At 40.0% G+C, this 19,438-nt stretch overlaps 1 protein-coding gene across 1 annotated transcript in view; it reads right to left on the bottom strand.

The window, feature by feature from the left end:
• Window positions 1–19,438, bottom strand: part of LOC142108659 (sodium/glucose cotransporter 1-like) — a 61,324-nt gene that overhangs the window by 17,944 nt on the left and 23,942 nt on the right. The window contains exons 3-6 of the mRNA XM_075192477.1: window positions 16,105–16,209; window positions 5,902–5,961; window positions 3,635–3,739; window positions 1,307–1,412 (exon numbers count right to left, since the gene is read on the bottom strand). Of these exons, the coding sequence (XP_075048578.1) occupies window positions 1,307–1,412; window positions 3,635–3,739; window positions 5,902–5,961; window positions 16,105–16,209 (376 nt within the window). The remainder of the gene's footprint in view (window positions 1–1,306; window positions 1,413–3,634; window positions 3,740–5,901; window positions 5,962–16,104; window positions 16,210–19,438) is intronic.

Genomic DNA, 19,438 nt, shown 5'->3' with positions numbered 1-19,438 from the left:
CATTGCGGCTAATCGAATATACCCCCCTAAGGTTTCTTAGGATTATTTATATAACATGGAGCAATTGGGACAAATGTGCAGTAGCACTTATCAACCAAGCAATCATTTCCTTTCATTGGTTTATTTTCCACCAGTCTGATTAGAGCTCACAGCTCAATTATGTCAATTTGCTCTAAGCAGAACATATAAGAAGCATATTGGAGTCACATTTATTTCTATGCCAGTCATGTCATATACCAAATCGTGGGAGTAGATAGTGCCTATTATTTAAATTTAGTATGATGGAAGCAACATCTAATAGAAGAGCTGCAGGATTTTACTGACCCCAGAGGATTAGGACACTACTCTGTTATGGAGTGTTTCAGAACAGTGCATCCAGGATACAGTACTCACAGAGGCTGCAGTAAGCACACAATGCGTGTGAACTTTGTACATTTGTGAGGTACTATCATTTTATGATAGGTTAATGTGATAAGGTGTGATATGTGCTTAGCGCAGGTATAGTGCCTCCTTATCGCCCCTTACCACAGGATGAAGCACACGTCAACACTACATTGGTTCTAAGTCCCTGGATACAGATTTTCCCGGTGGCACGTTTTTATACCTTATAACTGCCTTCCAGCTAGAACGTAATACTAGCAGAAAAATATCCCACAAGCCTGAGAATAACAGGAGATTTGTCTGTAGAGAGCCCATAAAAACGTACTTACACAAACTGAAAGTATTAACCAACATAAACCACCAGAATATAGATAACATTAGAGATAAGACTACGTCCAATAAGAACATAATGTTGCCAGTATGTACATACTGTATCGGGTAAGGATTACTTCAGAGTAGAATAATAAGTATAAGAATATACTAGGAGCACTACTCTGAATGATAGCATACTATTGGCCAAGATGTTATACACTTGAGGACTATTCTAGTAAATGATATAAAGTAAAATAAAATATAATGAGAATACATGCCCTATGTTGTTTTACAGTTTTCTTCAGTAAATGTAAACGATCCATGCAATTGCATGTTGTAATACTATTATCATGAATGTCTGGAATTTGACTACTGTTGGGTACTATCAGATGAAAATAAATACCACATAAGTAAAATCAAGTATTATAGGTAGATGTCACATGACCCTTATCAGGGAAAGTTCATGTCACTCGAGGTATCTTAGAATGTGCTCTTGTATTCATATTTCCAGCTGAGGGTTCTTACAGTATGTCCAGGTGAAGTACATGCCCTAAGAATATATCCTGCAAATAAACATGTGCTAGGAGTATTTTCTGGTAAGAATGAGACCGACCTGTGACAGTGTACACAGCTGTGATTAGCAGCAGCATCACAATGGCTATGTAGATATTGATCCTCATGGCTTGCTGGATAAAAATGGCTCCTGAGAACATGTCTGCCTAAAGAAAATGACATTATTAAACAAATCATGGTGTGCTGAGGTAGTAGTCTATCACTGCTGGGTGGAAGGTAACTCCACATAGAGCTCTTAATTTGGAGGCAATCTTGTTTATGTGAGTTAGGGGAGTGGGTTATGGAATGGATAAAGAGTAATAATTGTGGAGAGAATAGAACATAAGAACTGCGAAGTGGAAGCTGAGTAAAGTATAACAGGGTATGAGTATAAGGACCGCAGAGGAGAATCCTTATGAAAATGTTTGGAAAGACCCAGTGTCAACACTAATGGCGTGATCCAATGGAAGAGCGACATGATGGTGCAGGGGAGAGGCAGTATAAGGTTAGCTAATGTAACATATGTGAAGAAGAGGTAAGTGTGATAATTATAGCTTGAGTGGATCCCTATAAAATATATCTGTAGCCCACACAGACTAGTAGCCCACACATTTTAGACTAGTATGTTGTTTTGTATTTGTTATTTCCCTGCATGGAAATAGGCATGTAGTGATATATGTTTGGGGTGGAAACTGATAAATTGATGTAGTGTACACTATGCGGAGGGAATGCAGTGTAAGAAATGTGTAGTGGATGAAGTATGAGCTGTGGAGGGATAGCATTGTAAGATATATACAGAGAGTACAATGCAAGATATGTGTATACGATACAGTATGTGTAGATGATGCAGTGTAAGATATGTGGATGGGATGAAGTATGAGCTGTGGAGGTATAGCATTGTAAGATATATACAGAGAATACAATGCAAGATATGTGAATACGATACAGTATGTGTAGATGATGCAGTGTAAGATATGTGGATGGGATTAACGGTATAATACAGCCATGGGATTCAGTGTATATGGGGGAGGGAATAAGAGTGGGTTATGCGGAGGAGATGATATGTACAGGGAAGGAATCTTACACTGTATTCCCTGTACAGATCCTAAAGATGAAGAGGATGAAGGGTAAGATATATGTAGAGAACGCAGTGTAAGATATGTAAGGGGGGAATTCAATTTGGCACAAGGTGCCGTGACGTGTCATAGAGATATATATTACATAATCCATAACCCCCCTCTTATATCTATTATAAGATACAGAGCTCCATTTCTTGACCATTATTAACCTTAATTCAATGTACACGCGCCCCCCGCGCCCCCCGCGCCCCCCGCGCCCCCCGCGTCCCCCGAGTAGTTGCACTGTGCCAATACTCATATACACCAAAGAGGAAGCACCAGCAGGTTCAGTGCAGCCTGGACTGCATGCAGCTGGTGTGGAGTACATAGCTCCGCCCCTTCTGGGCCACCAGGGAGTGTGTCTTGGAGGTCTAATCCAGCACACAGGAAATGTCATTCAAGTGCTTGGGGAGGTTTGTGAGTAACCAGATAACCCTCATAAGTGTACACATGGGAGAGCATGCAATGTAGGATATGTGACATGGATACAGTGTAAGGTAGGTAGTGAGATGTGAGATATGTGGATGGGAGGATGAGTGTGATGTATGTAGGTGACGCAGCATTAAGATCATTTACTAACCACAAAATATGTGGTTATGCAATATATTACACTTTGTAACAAGTGCACCTAATTGTCCACTTCACTCATAATCAAGATGGCTACAGAAGCAATTGTTACAGGTTTGGGAACTGCCCCCATACAAATTCTCTACATGGCATATTGTGACTTTGTGGATCGAGATAGAAATAAGGTTGAAGTGATGTTTTTACTCTTTCCTGATCTACCCTACTACCACTTCTGGACCCTCTTAATTTAAACTTTTCCATTTTCACCTACAATACTACTCGTTTAGCCTCATTTATGTCCTAAATCATGAGAGTGAGGGGCCATTTGGACAGTCTTTATTACATATGTCACCTTTGTATGTTTGAATGTTTTTATTACATTGGTGTGAATGCACCTAGAAACTTAAGAAAGAATTCCAAAATAAAGTGTGCCTGAAAGGTGCAAAAGAGGTTCAATATGAAGTATAGGCTGAGGCCTGGTCCCATCACATCGCGGACATGTAAAAGCCAACAGTCCTCCCCTACAAAAAAGAGAGCACCCCAAAATGCACTTTAACGTGCCTTCAAGTGTATGTGCAAAAAATCCGCTTGTGGCATCACAAAATAACATTAGCTGGACCACAATTTGAATGTCATCAATAACCTATACGGTCACTGGGTATACGGGTAAGAGAGAGATAAGATGATATTTTGTCTAAACTCACAGAGATCTTGGTGAACACGTAGAGCAGTAGAGAAAGGACAGAAAGGTAAACCCGTATACGATCCCCTCCAAAACGTTTCCGTAAGTATTCTGGCATTGTCACCACCTAGAACAAAATCAGAGATGGAAATATTACATACAGATTGACTGATATAGGCTGATACGGTTCTAAAGGTTAGACCGTTTGCCTAGCTTAGATCATATACAAGTTCCCCTAGGTTTGAACTGGCACAGCGATGCAGAAAATGCCATGACCTAGCTTTACATTTACCGTATATACTCGAGTATAAGCCGACCCGAATATAAGCCGAGGACCACAGAAAACTGGGAAAACTTATTGACTCGAGTATAAGCCATGGGGGAGCTTTTTCAGCGTAAAAAATGTGCTGAAAAGCTCGGCTTATACACAAGTATATAGGGTATTTTTATTTGTTAAGTCAGCATAATATAGCACAGGCTTTTGTGTTTATATCTGACTGTAATGATAAAACTAAATCTATATAGCCAAATAGATATACACTAGCATGCAAACATTTGGAATTACTAAGAGAAGTCTTGGTTTTTTGAAAGAATTGATATTTTTATTTCATCAAGGTACCATTAAATTTACCTGAAATTATAGTCAATACATTGTCAATGTCGTAATTTATTATTTTTATTTCATAAACTATTCTATTCATCAAACCTTACATTGATTAGCAGCAATTATAGCTTTGCAGACCTTCTAGAGGTCAGATTTTGAAGATATTCAGGGTAGATTTGTACCCACAACTTCTGTAGCCCTTCCCAGAGGTGCGGCTGGCTTCTGGGGTATTTTTCCCTGAACTTCCGGTCAAGCTCATTCTACAAGAGCTCAATAGTGCTGAGATCTGACGGTTGTGGTTCCCTGCTTCTTCATCAAATAGTTGTTTCATAGCTGTGAAGTATGCTTAGGATCCTTGTCTTGCTGCATGCTGGCATTTGCACCAATCAAGCTCTGACCACAAGGGATGGCATGATGTTGTAAACTAGTGGTAACCTTTCTGGTTCATTATTCCTACTACACCGTATAAATCTAACACCTCACCAGAACCAAAACAGCCCCAAACCATTACATTTCCTGCACAATGCTTACTCTTTTCCAGCCATTTACTGTTCAATGTCTGTGTTTGTTTGCCCGTTTTAACTTTCTTTTCCTATTAGCAAGGTTCAATGTATTTTTCTCTGCAACTCTGTCTATAAGGCGAGCATCCTGGAATTGTCTTTTTTACTGTTGCAGATGACACTAGTATTTGGTGTGTACTATTTATGGAAGCCACCAACCCAGGGTCTGTAAAGACTCTGATGTACTTATCATTTTGTGCAATTTTGGCCCTTCTGCTTCTTTTTGTACTCTGGTTAGATTCAGTGTGCCCATTTCTCTCCAGACAATAGTAGACACCTTTGCGTGAAACCTTTGGTTTCTTGGCAATCTGACACATCTGGAAGAGCCTTCATTTCTCAAAACAACAATAGACGGATGTTTTTATTGAGAAAGCCGGTTTATTTTGGCCATAGAGAGTTTGCATTTTTCTGTCTTGCTCCAGGCGCTAAAATTTGAATTTACGGCTCTGCCGTTAGGACACGGGAGTAATGGCTACTGAAAATGGGGCTTTGCAGTCATATGTGAAATAAATGATAAATTGGTCATTTCAAACAGTCATTTGAAACCATATCAACATCCTAACTATATTTTTAAATCAATTTAATGGTACCTTGATAAGATAAAAAGGATCAACTCTTTCAAAAACAAAGACATTTCCAATCATTTCTACGTTAGTTAGCTATACACACACACACACACACACACACACACACACACACACACACACACACACACACACTGCATACTGTACAGTGTATGGGATAATGCACCAATGGGCCCATCTGTAAAATATAACAATATTTGTGGTGGCCGAGGAGTTCCATGATAAAAGCACAATCTACATCACAATTTTTTTTTAGCTTACGGCTGTTACAACTGTTACTCATGTGAATGCAGACATCAAGTTTTGTAATGTGGTGACATTAACGCAACATATTAAACTACCAGAACACTGCTGACTTATCTGTATGGTACAATTACTTTGACATTACAGAAGAGTGGCAAGTAACGGTATGCATTTCTGAAATAAATGACTAGTATTCTTTATAATATCAATAAACTGTAAAATGTTAAAAAAAATCCCTTAAAAAGACAAAATGTTTATCCTATTTTGGAGGAGTATCTAAAAGCACAATAACACTTACCCCAGCTTTCACATAGATTGGCACAAAGACCCAGCCAAGAAAAATGACAATGACCAACGCCTGAAAAATAACACATCAAGGTCCTGTTAGTATCATCCTGCAGCACTCAGTCCTCATCTATGTACTGTATATGGCTGTCACGTTAAGGCAATCCATCATCAAAACACTAGTGTTGTATCGTGTAACTTTAAATGCTTGGTGCTCTCTTATAGTTCAATGTACAATGAGTTTTAATCTTCCTAAATGCACTGATGAACTGATGTCATATAACAGATGGATAGAAAACTTCAATACCAGACTAGTGCAGAAAGATACAACATGTAGAAAAGTAAAACAGACATGTAGAAAATGGCTAATGTAAAAAGATGGCTAATGTTGACATTAACCACTTTCTTTGATAATTAATTAAGTTTATTTATATTGAATTTAATATGCTGTTTTATTCTTATTACTTAATTGCTAGTTATATGAGGCAGTGGCCACTGATCTCATATAGATTCTTCTAATTTACTGTAATATCTTAATTTAGTAGTTGTGTGCATGATGTTGTATATATCATGTGGCCCTATATATATATATATATATATATATATATATATATATATATATATATATATATATATATATGCAAACAATTCTAACCAATGAGGTTGGCAGAGAGGTGGACACTAATTTTTAAACCAGCATTCTTTGGGGTTCAAATTAAACACTGGGAACCATTCTATTCTCTTACCTGAAGCAAAGAGTCACAACTGTCTCTGCTTTACAGCTCCTGCTCATCGAAACCATGCCTGTTTTGATTAGTACAACCCCCTTTAATGTGGTCTGTGCCCTTTTCGACTGTTGGAATCAGGACTATCCCATGAAAATTTAGACTGATTGTAGCAAAGAGCATTGATGTAGCATATCATCATCATCATCATCATCATCATTTATTTATATAGCGCCAACATATTCCGTAGCGCTTTACAATTGGGGACAAACGTAATAAACTAATAAACAAACTGGGTAAAACAGACAAAGAGGTGAGAAGGCCCTGCTCGCAAGCTTACAATCTATGGGACAATGGGAGATTGACACATGAGGTTAAGTATACATTTTGCATCTTGGCCCAGCCAGACTGCAAAGGTAGGGTGACTCATAAGCTAAATGATCCTGTCACACAACAATGTTATTCCGGGGGTAGTTGTCTTGTGTGAAATTGTGTAACAGGCTAAAGGTAGTGAGGTTAAGATGGTGGTTGAGGAATATTATAAGCTTGTCTGAATAGGTAGGTTTTCAGAGAACGCTTGAAAGTTTGTAGAACAGAGGAGAGTCTTATTGTGCGAGGGAGAGAGTTCCATAGAGTGGGTGCAGCCCGAAAAAAGTCCTGTAACCGGGAATGGGAGGATGTAATGAGGGTGGATGAGAGACGCAGATCTTTTGCAGAACGGAGTTGCCGAGTTGGGAGATATTTTGAGACAAGAGAGGAGATGTATGTTGGTGCAGCTTTGTTGATGGCCTTGTAGGTTAGTAAAAGTATTTTATATTGGATTCGGTAGAAGACAGGCAGCCAGTGTAGAGACATACAGAGTGATTCAACAGAGGAATAGCTATTTGCAAGGAAAATCAGTCTTGCCGAAGCATGTAAAATAGATTTTAGGGGTTTGAGTCTGTTTTTGGGAAGACCAGTAAGGAGGGAATTGCAATAGTCAATGCGGGAGATGATTAGTGCATGAATTAAGGTTTTAGCAGTGTCTTGTGTGAGATATGTGCGGATTCTGGAAATGTTCTTTAGATGTATGTAACATGATTTAGATATAGAGTCAATGTGGGGAACAAAGGATAGGCGTGAATCAAGGATTACACCTAGGCAGCGAGCTTGTGGGGTGGGATTTATGGTCATGTTATCAACAGAGATAGAAATGTCAGGTATGCTCTTGTTGGCGGGTGGGAATATTATTAACTCTGTTTTAGAAAGATTAAGTTTGAGTTGACGAGAGGCCATCCAAGATGAAATGGCAGAAAGACAGTCAGTTACACGGGACAACACAGATGTCGAGATATCAGGAGAGGATAGATAGATTTGGGTATCATCCGCATAGAGATGATACTGAAAGCCAAAGGAACTTATTAGATTTCCAAGAGAAGCGGTATAGATAGAGAACAGCAGAGGACCTAGCACCGAGCCTTGTGGTACTCCAACTGATAGGGGAAGCGGAGCAGAGGTGGCTCCAGAGAAATTAACAGTGAAAGAGCGATTAGAGAGGTAAGATGAGAACCAGGATAGAACTGTGTCTTGAAGACCTAGGGATTGCAGTGTTTGTATGAGAAGAGAGTGGTCAACGGTGTCAAATGCAGCCGAGAGATCAAGGAGAATTAGGAGAGAGTAATGGCGTTCAGTCTTAGCAGTGATCAGATCATTAACAACCTTGGTCAGCGCAGTCTCTGTGGAGTGTTGAAAACGAAAGCTAGACTGAAGAGGATCCAACAGGTTGTTTGCGGAAAGAAAGCGTGTGAGGCGAGTGTAGGCAAGTCTCTCTAGAAGCTTGGAGGGGCAAGGGAGCTGAGAGATGGGACGGTAATTTGAGAGAGAGTTTGGGTCGGAGTTTTGTTTTTTTAGAATAGGAGTAATCACTGCATGCTTGTATAGTGATGGAAAGATGCCAGTAGAGAGTGAGAGATTACAGATTTGAGTTAGAGGTGAAATGAGCACAGAAGACAGGGATCTACCAATTTGCGAGGGAATAGGATCAACCAATCAGATACCAGCTTTTAGTAGTATAGTGTAGTCAGACTAATGAAAGGCTTTTGACACATCTTCTGATTGCAATATTTTAATATATAAGCATTGACATTATTAGGCCTGTAGCATACCTTCCTACATTATACCAAAAGGGACAAATTTAGAGCCAGTACACAAGAAAGAAGACAAGAAGAGAAGAAAAGAGATGAAAGAAGCCAATAGGAAGGTAAGTAAAGGAATGGAGGCGAGTGGAGGAAAGCAGAAAGAGACACAGCGTGATGAAGAAAGGGGGGGACAGCAAGGCACAGGGTGATGAAGAAGGGGGGACAGCAAGGCACAGAGTGATGAAGAGGGGGGGGGGACAGCAAGGTGCAGAGTGATAAAGAAGGGGGGGCAGAAAGGCACAGAGTGATGAAGAAGGGGGGACAGACAGCAAGGCACAGAGTGATGAAGGGGGGCAGAAAGGCACATAGTGATGAAGAAAGGGGGGCAGAAAGGCACAGAGTGATGAAGAGGGGGGACAGAAAGGCACAGCGTGATGAAGAAGGGGGGACAGCAAGGCACAGAGTGATGAGGAAGGGGGGGGCAGCAAGGGACACAGTGATGAAGAAGGGGGGGGGACAGCAAGGCACAGAGTGATGAAGAAAGGGGGGACAGCAAGGCACAGCGTGATGAAGAAGGGGGGACAGCAAGGCACAGAGTGATGAGGAAGGGGGGGCAGCAAGGCACAGAGTGATGTAGAGGGGAGGAAAGCAGCATGACACACAGTGTTGATGGAGGGGGAGAGCAGCATTGCACAGTGTGATGAAGGGGGGCCAGATGAATGGGGGAAAAGCAACATGGAGGGCGCAGTGTGATCATAAGGGGCACAGCTTGGTGATCATAAGGGGTCACAGTGCGATCATGAGGTACAGCATGGTGATGATGAAGGGGCACAGTAATGTGTGTGATGGCACATGGGGCTTGTGGCAATGTAATGTGTGTGAAGGCACATGGGGCTTGTGGCAATGTAGTGTGTGATGGTACAGGGGGCTTGTGGCAATGTAGTGTGTGTGTGGTAGGTGTTGGCTAATTGATTGGTGCTCTTTTGTTTGTGGGGTGATGGTGAGGCAATTTGATTTTATAGTGGGGACTATTAATTTAAGATGGGGTCGTTTGGGGGCTATTAATTTAAAGTGTGGGGGTGAGTTTGGGGAGAATAAGGTCTATTTATTAAATGTGAATATGAATTATTTAATGGCAAGCAATGGTTGCTTAAAACAGGTATATTTATTAAATGTAAATACTATTAATTTATTCCTGGGGCTGTTTGGAGGGAGGGAAATAGGTTTGTTTATTAAATGGGAATACTATTAGTTTAATGCTGGGTGTGGCTGGAGAGATATAGTACTATTTATTAAATTGGAATACTATTATTTTAATGTTGGGACTGGAGGTAGGCCTAATTATTAATCATGGGTGCTATTGATTTAATGCTGGGGTTGGTTGACATTTTCTAAATGTGCTATTTTTCCAAATAGGGCCCCCAAGATTCCAGGATCCAGACAAGCCGCAACTAAAGAAACCAACAGCCACAGGTAGTGAAAGTAACAGGAACAGGTAGGAGAATTCAGGACAGTCTGCCAACTGTTCTGATTCTAGAGGGACAATCCCGATTTTTGGTGACCATTCAGCCCAATCTAAGCGGCAGGCCAAAACTGTGTACTCTTTATGTACACACAACATTCTTTATATACTACACTACGGTGCTAGCTGTCCTTCGTGGGCTTTCCACACCCCCTCTAGTAGTTTGGTTATGCCTCTGTAGTGGCTGGTCACACCCCCTCTGGTGGGCCCCTACCATTGTATCCCCCGTGGGCCCTTCCTGTCCCAGTCCACTGGTTCTGCTGATTTACAGAGAAAGCTCCTATCTGAGTTGTGTTAGTATATGTACATTAAATAATATGGATAATCTCTAAGTAAGTCATGCAAAACTTCCTGTGAAACAAGTTCCTCTATGAGTCTTTGGTTACAGGTAGAGAAATGTCAGTAAAAGAGTCCTTCTATTACTTTTCGATGAAAGCAAGATTGCAATATTCACTGGATAATGTCGACACTATTCAGCTTTTGCTTATAGAAAACAAATCATATAACTGGATTTAGATTCTAAATGCATGATTTGTTAATCAGATCTATTTTATTGGATTTTACCAATAAACACCAACAAAAACATTTGTAAAAGAACATAGCAGAAACATCTCTAGAGTAACAATAAATACACATAATTATTTAACACATAACCTACAGCATATCATGTAATAAGCACAGATTTATCTCTATTAATAATAAACTTGTTTTACTTAAATGGATACAATCAGTAGAAAAGGAAGCACTCTGTACTGTAACATGCCTCATTACCTCAAACCCTTCTGGAAAACAGAATTGATCTTCATTACAAGCAATTTCACACTACCCTTAATTGGTGAAGTATGTAGAGTTAGCTTATCAGATGATTATGAAAGGTTTACAAACATATATACTTTACATAAATGTGATCATGCAACTTCCCTGGATGATAAAGTGGTCTTAGCCCTAATAGGCAATGGCTAAATGTTTTCCTGTATCATCGCTGATCCAAAATTAGTGTACAATAATATTTAAAGCATACTTGCTGACTCAGAATTTTCAGGAGGCTCCTGGATTTCAGGGAATACTCCTGGAAGATTAGTCACCCACCTGCATCCCGAAGGTGCAGGGATTAATGACACGAAACTCAGGGATTAATGACGCGAAACTCACGATGAGCTGGATGCATATGCATCCAGAAAACAAGCTCTAAAAAATTGCACGTAAAAATAAAATATTTTCGCCCATATGTCAGAGGCATTTCAGGATATATGCAGCTATTCACAGTAGCATTTAAACCAGGTTTACGTCTTGCATACATCAGATACACTTACATCCCGCCACAATAGTGAAAACGCATTCACTATTAGATTGGAATAAAACCCCTCTATAATACATCGAGAATAATTCTCTTTCTTGTATATGAATGAAAGTAGCAAAAAAGACATTTTAAAATACACCCACAAAATCATATAACATTGGCACGATCAATAAATAAAGCTTCATAGGTAATCCACAATCAGCCAATCAGAAGCTGGTAGCTAGTGCTGGTAACTGTCATCATCATCAGTGTGTTTTTGCACCAGCTCTCAGGCACACAAATGTGATATGTCTACTGACAGTTGTATCTATGTCTCTCTGTGCGGGTTTGACTTAGTGTGCTCTATGATGGTGCCAGTGTATCTGACAGAAAGCAGTCAAGTAGGTGGAATAGAGAGGCAGCAGACAGAAGCACCTGTATGCCTTGGTGATCTGCCTTGTACACATTAAGGTGCATGACTGCTCGCTACTCTCAAACTAAGAGTGAGACTAGGGGGTATATTTACTAAACTGCGGGTTTGAGAGAGTGGAGATGGTGCCTAAAGCAACCAATCAGATTCTAGCTGTCATTTTGTAGAATGTACTAAATAAATGACAGCTAGAATCTGATTAGTTGCTATAGGCAACATTTCCACTTTTTCAAACCTGCAGTTTAGTAAATCCAGCCCCAGGTGTGCAGAGAGGTAGAAAAATCTGAAGAGGAGCACTGTGCAAAAGTGCAACCGCCAAACCAAATTCGTCAAAAACGTCCAACCACTTTAGAACCATTTAATAAAACTATGTTTTTCTCATAAAATACGGCTTGGTTTGGCTTAAATGAGTCATAACAGTCATGGGGCATTGGTGCTGTATTTAGTACATAAGGCACTTTAATGTGTTTGAAGCTCTGTAGTTGGGTTTGGTAACATATGCCTCGAAATGCATTTCTCAGCCCAACTGCAAGTAGTATGCACAAAATTTAAAGTATAGGACAAGTCCAGATTTCTACCAGCATCTTTCTTTTTGGAGTGGAATGTGGCCATGTGCTCATTGTTGATATTTTGTAACATGTCTGTCTGAGGTGTAGGAGATGGTCAATGATGACCTAGTCATTCCCTGACCTGTACACCCTCTAAATCTCTATAAGTAGAGCACTACACTGATATGGATGGAGAAGGGGATGGCTTAGAGCTAGTAACAGGGTCCCACTGCCACCCTCTAAACAAGTGATGGGCAACAGGTGGCCTTCCCAGTGTGATACCCCAAAACCTGAGTACCCCAGAGTGTATCTATATATAACCCTATGTAAATATATGTGTGTACACATAGCTATATTCATCTACCTGTCTGGTTAGATGTGGTTATATTTGTTAGTTGTTGTTAGTGTTGATAAAGAAATTACAAAAAAAAAAATTCCTGCAGGGAGAAGTGACAGTTAGGAGTGGTTGGTGGTTGCCGGGGGTGACAGGAGAGAGGAGTGTGATACTCAGGACCGCTAAGAGAGATCCCTGTGTCTGAGAAAACGGAGAGTGAAAAGATAGGAACAGAATGGAAATCGCACAAAGTGATATATAAGCAGATAAAAAGGGAAGAAAGTGGAAGAAGAGAAGAAATGAGAAAAGAGAGGCTGAGTAAAAAGGAACATGCTGAAAACTACTAAGCAACAGAGAGGTCTATGAACACACAACAGAGACTGAACCTGTTTACTGAGGACAGTGTGAGAGGAGAGAGACAGAACTGAGGGATGGATCAGGCCCAAAGGAAAGTAAAAGCTGAGGTCTGTGCATAACTATTTGGATCACTAAGGGTTCACAAAACAGGAAGGTGTGGTGATGACTGGACAAGTGCCATAGAGGGCAGGAGCAAAGGGAATGGATTAAAGGAGCTGGGAGGAGTTAGTGAGCTCTTGGTTCCAGGGAAAGCATCCCTCCCTCCATTAACCAGTTAACCCTTTACAATGCAGCGCCGCTTGAAATTTAATCGCGGAAGAGGCTGAACAGGCGGGTGTTGAAGAACCCGCATATTGATACATTTACCCCCTGGTGTTCGCTTTCTGGCGGAGGTGTATCCTTTCCTGCCGAAAAAAGTACCCTGGAGTGAGAGGGGTGATTATTAAATCTTGGTGGTCAAATGATGTGAGGGCCCGGTTATCTAAAATACAAGTGCCAGTACAGGCAAGGAGGAATGATGAGCCACTTGGTGCACAGGCTCATGGTATAGTACGGATGTGGTGGTTCAGCCCCGGAGGTATGATGGGCCAACATGGAACGCAGACTGTGGTATGGTACGGATGTGCTGGTTCAGGTACGTTTGGCCAACCTGGACCACGGGCCGTGGTATGGTGCGTGTGTGCAGTTTCAGCCCCGGGGGTACGTTTGGCCAACCTTGAGCACGGGCCGTAGTAAGGTACGGGTGTGCTGGTTCAGCCCCAGAGATATGATGGCCAATTGGTGTGGGGACACTGGTATGGTACGGATGCTGGTTCAGCCATGGAGGTATTTCTGGAGTCGCTTGGTGAGCGTGAGCAATCCACGGATTAAAGTACTAAGGCTAGTTCAGCTTTTGGCGTGGCAGGAGAACACTGTACAGGATAAGCAAGGTGGGTGAAGCGCACATTCATGGTAGTCAGGAGTTTGGAACCTGTTCCCTTCGAAGATTCGGCTTAGGTTCGGTTCAAGTACAGCTCCTCTGGCCTGACTTGTGGTGTGTTGCAATTAGCCCAGAAGAGGCTAATCATAAACAATAGCAGACCCTGGATTACATTATACAGGCGGCAGGTCCACCTATCGCCGCTTTAAAAGCATAATCCCCACCCTGGCCATTAGAAGTGGCGTAATTTCTTCCTGTAGCTGCCGGACATTCAGCATGAGGAAATACTACCTGTCTATTAAATGGTAAGTGGATATTTTTTCATTCTTTTGTTTTTCGTCACCTCATCTGTTATCAGCCTTATGTGCAGGAAGGGGAGCGCAAGTGTATGTATTAACATATGGCAGATGGCAGATCACCCTGAGTTAACCCATAGGACATTGTTTTGTCCTATGGGTTAATCTTCTAATTGACCGCTATTTTGGATCAAAAATCCTACAATCCAAACTCACAAAATACAAACATGGAAAATCTCTGTCCATGTTGATAAAGTTATTCGGATTCAAGCCTCGCTTTGGGGATAGGAAGTAAAGCGACTAAACCGGAAGTGGTAGTTAGAATAGGATATGGAGCGGGTATAAAGATCTGAAAGTTGGGATACAGTGACAGTCTTGAAAAATACTTTGGATCGAGTCAAAACGCGTTGGGTAACATCACTGGTGCCCAGCTGTTTTGGAACGTTGTGGGGCGTTGGGAGATCAGAGCTGCAGCAGGACTGTGAGATCTGTTCTTTTGTCTCTTACATGCTGTACATTGTACACACTCTGGGTACGAGTCCAACCATGTGTTCATTTTAATTGAGTGTTTCTAAGAGTTTTTTACTTTTTTATTAAATTTTAATGCACAATATTTTTCCTCTTGTGTGTTTGTTTCCCATGGTTTATTGTATATTCGGCGAGTTGGGGGATGTGGATGGGAAAAAAGAATACAACAGAAGTTGCCACTGAGAACGCCATTATAACTTCTTACACTTGTAAGCATATACTCCTAGGGGTTGGAATGCATGCGAAGCATTGTGGAATGATGGAATACATATTCTTCACAGTGAAGATATAGGGACCTTCGTTTGAATTGGTGGAGAGCTTTCTTCTAATTGTTGAATCAAATGATATATGTTTGTTTTTTGTGAGTTTGGATTGTAGGAATCCAAAATAGTGGTCAAGTAGAAGATTGAGCCAGGATTTGTCACCTTATCTGTTATCAGCCCTATGTGCAGGAAGGGAAGCGCAAGGCTATGTGTTAACATATTTTTGGTGTCATAGTATTCTAGAATAATAGTGGATATTCGATATACATACTCAGCTGCACACCTTCGTGGAGCGCCTGACCAGATTGTATCTTTTATATACGCAAGATGGCAAGACATGTTTAGCTGATGTTGGATTAGCTCAGCTGAGCCTCTGCAAAATTTTGTTTCATAAATGCTGATGATAAGTGAATTATTTACGCAATTAGTGATGATAAAAAAACAAAACAGGCTTGATGGGCTTCACAATAATATATCTGACTTTATATGATTAAATGAATCAGGGTAGCATAAATTAAGATTTGTTTGTAGCATCAAAAGTGTTGTAGATATAACACATGATGCAGTTACCAACTATCTCTAATTACCAGAAAAAACTCGGGTTGCAAATATTTGTTCCTAGAAATGTTATAGAGCAGAACGCTAGACGTGGAACTGAAAATGATGAGTTGGATTCGGACCGGCATAGAACATTGCTCACAAAACAAATCTTACAAATCACATGACCCTTTTTCATACTTTTTTTAAAATCTATATTTATATTTAAGTTAGATTACTTCAATTTTGGCAGCAAAACAAATACTGGTGGAAATTTACACATAGTATCACAGAATATTTGCTTGTCCTGTAGCATTGAAGGCAATGTAAAGTGTATTACAGAAACAATTAAATAACTTACATTCCACTCAAAGCCTCCGATTACAATCCCACCAGCGGCTGCTGTTCCTGCCAGTCCAACAAAGTGCCCACTTCCAATGTTACTGGCAAAAAGTGATGCCCCGATCTACAAAAAAAAAGAAGCCAGAAGTTAGTGGATTCCCAGTAAAGGTAGAAGAGTCATAACATAGTGTAAAGATGCCTTCTTTTGGCAAATCAGGGTTTGGTTTCTGTTTTGTTATTTTCTTTTATGTTGATGGAGTCAATGTGCAGTCTATATGATAGAGATGTGCGCTGACACACGTGTTTTGATTTTGGATGTGGTTTTGGTTCTAAAAAGTCCTAGTGCTTTGGTTTTGTTACATTTTTTGCCCCAAAATCATGAAAAGTTTTGGTTTTGGATCTGGATTGAATTAAACATTGGGAAAAATAGGCAAGATTATGTGATTTTGAGCTGTTTTTGCTCCTATATTACTATTTATAGCACTACAGTCATTTACAGTCTATTTTCTAATGATCTCTTTACAACTGTCCAAATGTTCACCAAAGTATCACTGCTAACGCTCTCCAGTGTATTGCTGCTAACCCTTTCCAGTGTTTCACACATTTTGCCTAACATTTACCTACTTGTGGTATCTTTTTCTAAAATGAAAATGTAATTGATGTAGACATCTTTAATGAGGATGATAATGAGGGTGATGATAACAGTCATTTGTCACCATTGGCCACTGTTATTCAAATGCCTATGATTCATTTGTTAATATCTCTATCTATTCTCCCCTTCAACCAAAATGTTGGCTTTTGTGGGGGTACAAACAAATCAAGCACTTCAGCCCCTGAAGTACTTGGTTTGTTAAACTATGTACATGTCCTTTTCAACATATTATGGCCCAAGGGCAATGCCATCTTGACTTGCACCATTTTACATTGTGCCCTCTCATCAATTTTTAAATGCCTACAGATGCCGCTGTCATGAGTTGAGGTCTTGTGTCCAGTCTCGTCTTAATTAATGATTTTTTTTAACTCTGCCATCATTCCAGTTGCTTTCTCTGATTCAATTAAAAAAATAATGAACCAGTCTATGCAGTTCTCTAACTCTATCACATACAGTTAATCGTCAGTCATCATATCTCCATCTATACATGTACTCTTTGCCAGTGCCAAATTCAGTCCTCTTAATTTCTCAGAATGTGGACATTCAATTACATTGTTTTGTCAAAACAGATGTGTTTTTGGCAACCAAATCTGCATCAATGTCACTTATACATACTTACTTGTGTGGAAAGGCCAACTATTGGCCTATCTGAACTGTCTGTTTTACATGTTTCTTACACTTCACTAATATAACATAAAACATAATATAACATATATATATTTCACTAGTCAACGCTAATTGTATTGTATTGCCAATAATAACAGAGTGACTTTGGGGTAATTTTGTGGTGCTGATTCTGAATATGACATCAGATTTGCTAGATTGGCTCTAATTTTTTAGATAATTGGTGCCCCACTGAAAAACATAAAAATGCAAAAAATGTAATGTCAGGCAGAGCCTACTTAGAAATCGCATTGAAATTGTCTCAAATCATACAAAAGTAAACACATGAAATACATAATGGCATTTTATTTGGTATAATAACAGATAAACATAGTAAATGGATTTTGCTAGTTACAATTATTGCATAGTAAAATGAGATTTGCACGATTTTCTTTTATGTGGGTTAGGACAATCACGTTGAAGGCTCCAGCAATAATCAGCCATCATGTGTCTGTCCCATGTGCCTTGATCCTTTCCTCCATCACCTTTATATTTTGATGAAACCGCTCCCCTTGTTCCTCACTAAAATCACCATAAATCTGTGTAAGGTAACTCGGACAAATAAGTAAGATGATCCCAGGGGCAAATCCAAATATTGCTATTGTTTCTTTCATTTCTAGTTACACCCTAACTAGAATCATACATTAGGGACAAAATGGCCAATCAGTCAGTTTTGCAAACCTTCCAATGGGCACAGGGGTGTAACTAGACGTTTGTAGGCCCCATAACAACATTTTGTGAGGGTTTCCTTGTACCACTCCTTGGTGAAAAACACACATATAGAGATGGGGCTTTGACAGGGAAGTTGGGTCCTCCTGCACTGTGTGCCCCAAAGCAACTGGACCTCCTGCACCTAAACTTATACCCTTAAATGGCCATATGGTAAAAAATAATAAAATACACTATAAAAAAAAATATGATACTCATGGAATTCTGCACAGAACTCAGCAAATGTTTCTACATTGGGCAGATGATATGTGGGAGTTAGAGATTACATTCAAGTTTTAAATAGTCAAACAAATATAATATCAGGGAGGATGGCAATATAATGAGCAAATACATATGTTTTACCCCCCCCCCCAGACAAACAGTTACTTTAGCAAAGTATTGCATGTCTTCAGGAGTAGATCAAGTCAATAAGGGGCATATTTATCAATGAGGAGTCTGGCAAAAATAGAAAAGGGTTTTGCTGGCGAACTTCATGCAGTGGTAATTTAACCCTTAGCGCTCTTTGTACCAGCTGAGTATTGCTCAGCTGCCTTGGCAAGATTTTTGCATAGATGCTGCCATTTTGTAACATAAAAATATTGGGACTGATTACTTAAGGATTGTATGTCCATTACGTGCTGTGTTTTGTATAAAATTGTGCATGCTCAGCAACTGACTATACACCAGTGAGGTCATTGTGAAGGCAATTTATCTTTGAATGCACAGGACACTTCCTACTGCCTAGGATTTGAAAGGTGGAACGGGGAGGGGAAGGTTGTATGCTCGTATTCAATATACAGTAAAGGTGTGCCAAGGTCTAGTGCACGGACGTTCATCCAATTTGTACATGGATTTTTTTAGACTTATCACTTGTAGAAGCTACAGGACAGGTGTAAGTGATAGTGATGATGGTTGCATACGCATGCTAGAACATGTGTTTGCAATTAAGAGCAACTGTAAAAATGCATTTAATATACAGTAGACATTAATAACATATTCATAAATATAAGTCATGTGAAAAAAAATTAAAAAACAAATTCCCCCAACGTATTTTGATTAATGATTATATTATTAATAGGTGTTAATGTATTTTTTTTCTGTGTGTTCTGATGGGACTTTATAGTGCACATATGCATTGTGCATATTCTGCAGTGTGTTCTCTCTGTCTGCATATGACAAGAGCCATATAGCCAGAGTGTACATATACCCGTATTCAACTGGAAACGTTTTTTGATATCCGCTTTTACTTGAATACGGGTGTACATGTGTGCAATTTCTGGCCGATTAAAAAGAACACAAATTGCGTTCTCTTTGTGTTCCTTAATGAATC

Source organism: Mixophyes fleayi, chromosome 1 (genome assembly GCF_038048845.1).
Source record: "Mixophyes fleayi isolate aMixFle1 chromosome 1, aMixFle1.hap1, whole genome shotgun sequence".
Taxonomy (NCBI): Eukaryota; Metazoa; Chordata; class Amphibia; order Anura; family Limnodynastidae; genus Mixophyes; species Mixophyes fleayi.
Note: the sequence above shows the minus strand (reverse complement) of the source record. Positions and strands in the feature narration are given on the sequence as shown.